The sequence below is a fragment of the Zalophus californianus genome, chromosome 9, assembly GCF_009762305.2.
Source record: "Zalophus californianus isolate mZalCal1 chromosome 9, mZalCal1.pri.v2, whole genome shotgun sequence".
Lineage (NCBI taxonomy): Eukaryota > Metazoa > Chordata > Mammalia > Carnivora > Otariidae > Zalophus > Zalophus californianus.
The window spans coordinates 7,096,174-7,105,611 of record NC_045603.1 but is presented as its reverse complement, the minus strand read 5'-3'; the positions used below and the strand labels follow the sequence as shown (position 1 = coordinate 7,105,611).

Sequence of the window (9,438 nt, the reverse complement as noted above, 5' to 3'; positions counted from 1 at the left end):
TTCTACGGAGTTTTGTATTCAGAAGGAGTGGTGGAGCTATCATGCTAGACCTTGAGGGATGCTGTGCTCTGTACAGCCTGTCTCCTTCAATGAACACAAGGTTTATTTTCATTTAACTAATTTCCTAGCTTTTCCCTCCTTCCTCCAGAAGGCATAAAACCCAATTCTATGAAAGGAGTGGGCCCATCTTGCCTAAAGACCTGCCTACTGTGCAGTGAATACTTTAATAAGAGTTAGGAATTTACATCTAAAGCCCTAGTTTGTTTCTTGTCTTTTTCAAACTTAAAACAAACTTCCTCTCTTTGAGTTTCCTAATCTTTTCTGTAGCCAGCAAATAACACGACTTTGTCTCTATCTTTCTGAATTTGAATGTGATGGCCATATGCAATTGTGTTCGGGGCCTCAATATTCTGTAGGGTGAATGCAAGGAATAGAAGAGTGGTGGGGAGTCATTCGGGTAAAATAATGTGGATCAGGACCAGAGCAGCAACGCCACACGGAGATGGAGAGATATGGGAAGATCTGAGTGATAGAGTAGTTCTGCAAACTTAAAATATTACAGCTAAGAGAAAGCAGTTCTTTTAGTCCAATTCTTTCATACAGATATGGAAACTGAAGTCCAGAGAGCATCGTTGTCTTGCCCAAAGTTGCACACTTAGTTACCAGTGCAAGAGGAGGCCTCTATCTCAATGCTCATTCTACAGTTTCACACCGTTCCTATTGTATTTCATTTGGTCCAATAGTGTTGTGTTAAAAAAAAAAAAAAATCAGCTTGGGGCCCTTGGCTGACTGAGTCCGTAGAGCATGCGACTCTTGATCCCCAGGTCGTGAGTTCGAGCCCTATGTTGGGTGTAGAGATTACTTAAAAACAAAAAAACAGCTTCCAACTGATGACATATCTTTATTTGGCAACTTTTTTCCCCTAGTGGTACATTTAAAAATGATGCATCTTCTAACTGGCAGCATCTTAAACTTGATGAAATACGGTAATCCAGAAGCTCTTACCTTCCCTTTGCTTGAAGCCCTTTGGCGCTGTTTTGTGAATTTTAAAGGAAATAAGCATATGGACAACATTTTAGTCCTCAAAGCGATTCCAATATAATGTATCCTACCGGATCCTCACAATCACCGTTTCGAGGAGGCAGGCCAGTTATGATGGTTGACACGGTCTCGATCTTGGAGGCGGCACAGATCCTCCCGACACAGCTCTCGCACCCTTCCCTGAATGCTGCCTCACAAGAAACCAGCTCAGATTCCAGGCTTTTTCTGGTGGGGAGAAGTTCTCCTCGCCCTAGGAGAAGCGAGAAATCCTTCTGGACCCTTTCTCCAAAGGGCGTTAGACTCCTGCCCCGGCCACAGGGGACGCAGAAAAATCCTGCTTCTAAGTCTATTCCCGTGGGCAGCCGAGCAACCATGCCTGGGCTACCACGCAGGAGCCAAGAGGACAAGTGTGGGTCCAGGAGGCCACTCACTCAAACCTCTGCGCTCCAGAGGCGGGGTCAGTTCCCTGGGTCCGCTCCCTTCCCCCTCAGCCGGCATCTCAACGTGGACACTGCCTAGCTCTCTGACCACCGCCCCTCACGTGACCAGCCCCTTCGCCCACTCACCCCCCACCCTCGTCCTTGCGCCATAATCTCCGCCCTCCCCTTCAAAGCCCCGCCCCCGGTTTGGCGCAGGCCCCGCCCCTTCCCATCTGAGGGGTGGCAGGAAGGGGCCTGGAGAAAGATGGCGGTGAATCAGAGTCATACCGAGAACCGCCGCGGGGCCATCATCCCTTTTGGCGAAAGGTGCCTGAGGGGAAGCCGGGGGGCGGGGAGGGGTGCTGTCAGAGTCAGGAGGAGACCGACGGGTGGGGCTGGCGGCTTGCAAATTCTCAGCCAATCGGGGCCTTTCCCGCCTTTTCCGGGCGCCGCAGGCGGAGCCCCGTCCCCGCCATTGGAGCCCGCGTGCCCCGGCGGGCGGTTAGGGGCTCAGAGGTGGCAGGGGCTGGAGCGCGTGGCCTCGCTCAGGTAAATGCGCGGTGCGAGGCGCTCGTCGCCTCAGAAGAAAGGCACTGGTGGGGTGTCGCGCCGCCCTTCCGGGTCGCGTGCAGCTGCCGTTGGGAGCGCCAGACCTCCGCGGGGTGACCGCGGCCGGGGCGGGGGTGGGGGGAGCGGCGGGCGCGCCCCTCCGGTGCTCCCGGAACACCGAGGCGGAAGAGACGGGAGGGCGGACCACTCTGAGGATCCCGCGCTGTCGGGGCCTCGCCTCGCCCTCAGAACCTCCAGAAGCCCCCTTTCTATTCGCCCCGACGGGGGTGGGGGGATGACTGCCCTGCCCCCAGCCCTTCTTCCTCAGGCTCACGTCTCCGCTCCGACTGGCCCTCGGTCTCCTTTGCTGTCCGGCATAGCGGTGAGACCCTGACACCCGGTGCTGTGTTCCAGGGAGACTGCGCATTTGTCGGAAAGATCCGCTAAGACAGTACCGAGTGCTGATGTCCAGATCTGGTTTCGCTGCTTCCTCCCCGAGAAAATGTTCTTGACAGATTCCCACGGGCGGTGGAGGCCCGTCCGTCTTCCCTTGTAGGAGGAGATGATGGCCCGCCCCTCGGACCGCGAGGTCTCCCTGGTCACCGGCCTGGAGTGCTTCGACCCGTGTGCAGGTGGCTCTGTGCCCTGAAGCCACTTCTGATCTGGTGTCTGGGCATCTTCTCGCTCAGCCTCGGGTCTGTCTCTCTGCTCTTCTGTGTGTGGGTTGGAGGCAGGGCATGAAGCATGTTTTAAAAAAATTGTAACAGAAACACCGATTTCATGGCCCTTTGAGTTATCTTGAGGGGGTCCATTCTGTGCTCCTGAATGCTTAATCATCGCCAAACACTTGTAAGAGCTATATACTCATCACTGCTCTAGCTACCATGAGGATCAGTAGTATTTCCCTTATTTCTCAAGGAATTTCTCAAACTGAAACAAAGAGAATTGCTTAAAATCATATGGCCAGTGCATATGGGAGAGCTTTGATTGGGGTTTGAACTTCTCAACTCCACCTGTCCCTCAGAAAGGAAAAAGACTGCCTCTCCTCCTTCTCCTCCTCAGAGAAGACCCACCCTGTCAGTGCTCTGGCTTCTTGTATAGAAACTACCATATTTCTTTATTTTTATTTTATTAATTTTTTTTTATTTGAGCATAGTTGATTCACAATGTTACATTAGTTTCAGGTGTACAACATAGTGATTGGACTGCTCTGTAAGTTATGCTATGGTCACCGTAAGTGTAGTCACCATCTGTCACCATACAATGCTATTACAGTATCATTGTGTTCCCTATGTGTGCCTTTTATTCCTGTGACTTATTCATTCCAAAACTGGAAGCCTGTATCTCCCATTCCCCTCGACCCATTTTACCCAACCCCCCAACACATTCCCTCTGGCAACCATCAGTTTGTCCTCTGTGTTTATTTTGCTTTTTGTGTGTTTAGTCATTTTGTTTTTTAGATTCCATGTATGAGTGAAATTATATGGTATTCGTCTTTCTCAGTTTGATTTATTCCACTTAGTGTAATACTCTCTGGGTCCATCGTGTTGTTGCAAATGGCACAAATCCCATCCTTTTTTATGGCTGCATAATATTCCTCTCTCTCTCTCTCTCTCTCTCTCTCTCTCTGTGTGTGTGTGTGTGTGTGTGTGTGTGTGTGTGTGTGTGTGTGTGTGTATCACATCTTCCTTACCTAATTTTCTATGGAGGGACACTTATGTTACTTCCATATCTTGGCTACTGTAAATAATGCTGCAATAAACATAGGGGTGCATATATCTTTTCAAATCAGTGTTTTCATTTTCTTTGGGTAAATACCCAGTAGTGGAATCACTGGATTATATGGTATCTCTATTTTTAATTTTTTGAGAAAACTCCATACTGTTTTCCACAGTGTCTGCATCAATTCACATTCCTGCAGACAGTGCACAAGGGTTTTTTTCTCTCCACATCCTCTCCAGCACTTACTTCTTGTCTTTTGATTTTAGCCATTCTGACAGGTGTGAAGTGATCTTTCATTGTGGTTTTGATTTGCATTTCCCTGAAGATGAGTGATGTTGAGCATCTTTTCATGTGTCTGTTGGCCATCTGTACGTCTTTGTAAAAAATGTCTATTCAGTTCCTCTGCCCATTTTTTAATAGGATCGTTTGGGGTTCTTTTGGTATTGATAGAAACTACTTTAAAGAAATAGGTTGAGAAGGAGAAGATTGGTTGTATTTTGACTTCTTTTGCCTATTCAGAATACACATTTGAGAAATTCATCACATTGTAGCTGTGTTCTTGGGAGGTTTTTTTTTTTTTCCCCAGCTAAGTTATAATTGTGCAGATAGGACTCTACTGGTAAATAGGGAAGACACTGAGTTTTCTTTTTTTAACCAATATTCTAAAATTGTACAGATAGTACCATATGTGTTTATTGTAGAAAAATTAGAAAAAAAATTAAATTACCCCAGATTCCAACAATGCTTTTTACATTTTGGTATGTATCCTCCTGCACTTCCCTCCATGGAAATATATGCAACACCCCCACACCCGAGACTGCTTTGTAATTTGTTTTCCTCACTTGCCAGTGTATTGGGAATGCTCTCCAGTATCAATATCTACATCATTATTTTCAATAACTGGTATTCCAGTATGCATGAATCTTTGTTCAAGCCCCATCCGGGATGTTCAGGGTACAATTTGTCATTGCTATAAACATTGCTTCAGTGAACACTATTTTTAGTATATGTGCTGCCGAAGCGAGCACTTCAGTGAACACTTTTGACAACTTATCTTTGCCCACCTGTCAAAATGGTTCTTGGGGATATGTTCCTGAAAGTGGAACTGTGGAATCAGAGGATATAGACTTTTTTTTAAAAGATTAAAATGTATTTTTTAGATTAAAATGTATTTTTAAAAAATATAAAAATTCTGTGAAAAATATTTTAAATTATACAAATGTATATAGAAATATATGTTTTTGCAAAGTCACCCCATAGAATTATGTCAATTTATATTCCTCTCAATACTCAGAGTGCCCATTTCACCACACCCTTGACAACACCTGGTGTTAAACTTTGCTATTTCTGTCAGTCTAAATAATTGAATCTTGAAAAATTTATTGGTAGTGAATTTATTTTTTTCCTAAGGTTGTTGGCTATTTGTCCCTGATAAATTTTCTTTGTAAATTTTCTATGTTTTTACTAAGTTGTTAATGATTTTGTGTTTGTGGGTGGTAAAAAACATACAATGAAATTTACCATATTAACTATTTTTAGAAAATAGAAATTATATATATGTATATATGGTGTACAACATGATGATGTGATGTACATATATATACTATGTATAATGATTTCTATAGTCAAGCTAATTAACGTATCATCTCCTCACACAGTTACCATTTTTTTGGCGTGATGCATGTGCCTGATATCTACTCTCTTAGCATATTTCCAGTGTTCACTATACTCATTTTTTAAAAAAAAGTTTTTACTTATTTATTTGACAGAGGGCAAGAGAGTGCAAGCAGGGGAGCAACAGAAGGAGAGGGAGAAGCAGGCTCTCTCCTGAGCAGGGAGCACGATGTGGGGCTCGATCCCAGGACCCTGGGATCGTGACCTGAGCGGAAGGCAGAAACCCAACTGACTGAGCCATCCAGGCACCCTTTCAATATACTCATTAAGTGTAGTCATCATGCCTACAGTACATTGGATCTCTAAATTTATTCATCCTACATAACTACAAATTTATACCCTTTGACCACCATCTCCCCATTTCCCCCGTTCCCTGAGTCCCTGGTAACCACCATTCTACTTTTGTTTTTTTAAAGATTTTATTTATTTATTTGACAGAGAGAGACACAGCAAGAGAGGGAACACAAGCAGGGGGAGTGGGAGAGGGAGAAGCAGGCTTCCCACCAAGCAGGGAGCCCGATGCGGGGCTCGATCCCAGGACCCTGGGACCATGACCTGAGCCGAAGGCAGACGCTTAATGACTGAGCCACCCAGGCGCCCCCACCATTCTACTTTTTGCTTCTATGCATTTGACTTTTTTTTCTTAAGATTCTACATATAAGTGAGATCATACAGTATTTTTCTTTCTCTGGGTTATTTCAGTTAGCACCGTGTTCTCAAGGTTCATTCGTGTTGTAGCATGTGACAGGATTTCTTTCTTATGATTGAATGATACATATATATAAATACCACGTCTTCTTTATCCATTCATCCATTGACCTACACGTAGGTTGTTTCTATATCTTGGATATTGTGAATAATGCTGCAGTGAACGTAGGAGTGCAGGTGTCTCTTTGATATCCTATTTTCATTTCCTTTGGATATACACCCAGAAGTGAGATTGCTGGATCATATGGTAGTTCCATTTTTATCACATTGATTGATATTCATATGTTGAACCATCCTATGTTCCAGGAATAAATCCCAGTAGGTCATGTGTATAATCCTCTTAATGTACTGTTATATTCAGTTTGCTAGTATTTTGTTGAGGATTTTTGCATCAGTGTTTTTCAGAGATGTTAATCTGTAGTTTTCTTGTCTTGTATCTTTTTCTAGCTTTGACATCAGGGTAATGCTGGCCTCAGAGAATGACCTTGGAAGTGTTCCCTTCTCCTCAGTTTTTGGGCAGATTTTCAGGAGGATTAGTGTTAAGTATTCTTTTAATGTTTGGTGAATTGTCCAGTGTAGCCCTCTGGTCCTGGGCTTTTCTTTGCTGGGAAGTTCTTGGTTACTGATTCAATCTTTTTACTTATTATTGGTTTGTTCAGGTTTTCTATTTATTCATGAATTAGCTCCTGGGAATTTATCCATTTCTTCCAGGTTATCCAATATGTTGGCATAAAATTTTTCATAATATTCTCTTATAATCCTTTTTATTTTTGCAGCATCCATTGTAATGTCCTTTCTTTCATTTCTGATTTTGGTAATTTGAGTCATCTCTCTTTTTTTAATTAGTTAATCTAGCCAAGGGTTTGTCAGTTTCATTGATCTTTAAAAAAAGACAACTTAGTTTCACTGATTTTTTTTCTGTTGCTTTTGTATTCTCTCTCTTATTTATGTCAGCTCTAATCTTTATTTCCTTCCTTCTACTAGCTTTGGGTTTAGTTTGTTCTTTAGTTTCTGGAGGTATAAAGTTAGGTTGTTACCTTGAGATCTTTATTCTCTTTTATGTATGCATATACAGATAGAAACTTCCCTCTTAACAGTGCTTTGATGCATCCCATAGTTTTGGCATGTTGTGTTTTCATTCTTACTCATTTCAAGGTATTTTCCAATTTCCCTTGGGACTTTTTATTTGACCTATTGGTTATATAAAAATGTGTTGTTTCATTTCCACATATTTGTGGATTTCCTAGTTTTCCTCATGCTATTGATTTCTAGTTTCATTCCATTGTACTCAGAAAAAATACTTCAGATGATTTTAATTTTCTTGAATTTGTTAAGACTTGTTTTGTGGCCTAACATGTAACCTATCATGGAGAATGTTCCATGTGTACTTAAGAACATTGTTGAATCACCATATTGTACACTTGAAATTAACACAACACTGCATGTTAATTATACTTCAATAAAAAATAGTAAAAAATAAAGTTAGTCTCTTGTAGATAGCATATAGTTGGATCTAAAATTGTACATCCTTTGGAAGGTTCATATATCAGAACCATTTCTCTTTAGCTGGGAACCTACTTACAAATTATAGATAAAAATATGTGAAGTATGTGAAATCTTTGCATATTTAGTAGCAGTTACTTAGAGCTCAATGCATTATAAAGACATTAACTCAAATTCAGATGATTAACTATTGGAGCTTGAATTTTTGGTGAAGTTCTTGTTAGTGCTGGAGACAGAATAGTATTTGATATCCTTAACCAAATGGTGCTGTGAAATTTCATTTGCAGTTTTTACCTCTTTTTTAGAAATTTGTTGTCTCCACATTGTAACATTTACCAACGTGGTGAAAGTTCATTCTTTGTTTCACTGGACTATACTTTCACTGAAAGTTTGCAGTCAATGTGCCATCCTTGTAGGACAGTGGTTCTCAGTCTGGGGTGATTTTGCCCTCAGGAGACATTTTTGGTTTTCACAGTTTGGGGTGGGGGTGGGCTACTACTGATATTTGGTGGGGAGAGGCAAGGGAGGCTGCCAAACAGTCTACAAAGCACAGCCCACAACAACAAATAATTATCCAACCCAGACAGTCACCTGGTGCCAAGACTGAGAAACCCCAAGCATTATATGCTGACCCAAGGACATGACCGAATGAAACTGCAAAGAGTACTCCTACCTCCTGAATATTTCAACATGTCTAGAGCCAAATTTGTGTCCCTAGTTCCCAATAAGCTTCTTTTTCTGACTTCCCTATTTCTTTGGAGGTAAAGATCACCTTTGATTTCTCATGACTTTTTTGTCTCCCAGATCCAATGAATTACCAAGCTCAGGGGATTCTTTCTTCACAGTCTTTTAAATTTGATTAATCGATTTCTTGGACTTTTACACTTAATATATAAACCCGCTTTTTTACTGAGGTAAAATTCATATAACATAAAATTTGCCATTTTAACCCTTTTAAAATGTACAATTCAGAGGCTTTTAGTATATTCACAATATCATGCAATCACCACCATTATCTAATTTCAGAACATTTTCATCACCCCAAAAGAAACTGTACCTATTAAGCAGTCACTCCTCATTCCTCACTCAACCCAGCTCCTAACAATCTCTGATCAAAAGTACAACCAGACAGAAGATAATAAAGCAATAGAGGAACTGAACAACACTATTGGACCCAATGGCCCTAACAGACATGTGCAAAACCCTCCACCCAACAATGCATAATATACATCCTGGGATTTTTTTTCTTGGAATTATTTTGGTTACTGATTCACTCTTTACTCGTTATCAGTCTATTCAGATTTTCTTTCTTCTTTAGTCCATTTTGGTCTTTGTCTCTAGGAATTTACCTGTTTCAAATAGATTATCTAATTTGTTGGCATATTAATTGTTCATGTATTTGCTCATAATTGTTTTTTCCTATAAATTCTCTGATAACATCCCCACTTTTATTTCAAATTTTAGTAATTTGGGTTTTCTTTCTTTTTTTCTTAGTCTAGGTAAAAGTTGGTCAGTTTTGCCGATCTTAAGGGATTAAGTTTTGGTTTTATTGATTCTTTTGTTTCTATTCTTTATTTATGTCCACTATAATCTTTATTATTTCCTTCCTTCTGCTAGCTTTGGGTTTTGTTTGGTCTTGTTTTTCTAGTTTCCTAGTGTGGAAAATTAGATTATTGATTTGCTCTTCTTAAAAAAATTGCAAACATTAAAACCTATAAATTTCCTTTTTAAGCACTACTTTTGCTGCATCTCAAAAGTTTTGGTATGTGTGTTTTCATTTTTATTCATCTCAAAATTTCTAATTTCTAGTGATTCAATTCTA

General features: G+C 41.3%; 1 protein-coding gene across 13 annotated transcripts in view; it reads left to right on the top strand.

Annotated features, from left to right (window-relative positions):
• Positions 1-1,677: 1,677 nt before the first annotated feature.
• Positions 1,678-9,438, top strand: part of WBP2NL (WBP2 N-terminal like) — a 64,242-nt gene continuing 56,481 nt past the window's right edge. For all 13 annotated transcript variants that reach the window (XM_027594611.2, XM_027594610.2, XM_027594616.2 and 10 more), the window contains exon 1: positions 1,678-1,787. In XM_027594611.2, coding sequence (XP_027450412.2) covers positions 1,726-1,787 — 62 coding nt within the window. In that variant the 5' untranslated portion in view covers positions 1,678-1,725. The remainder of the gene's footprint in view (positions 1,788-9,438) is intronic.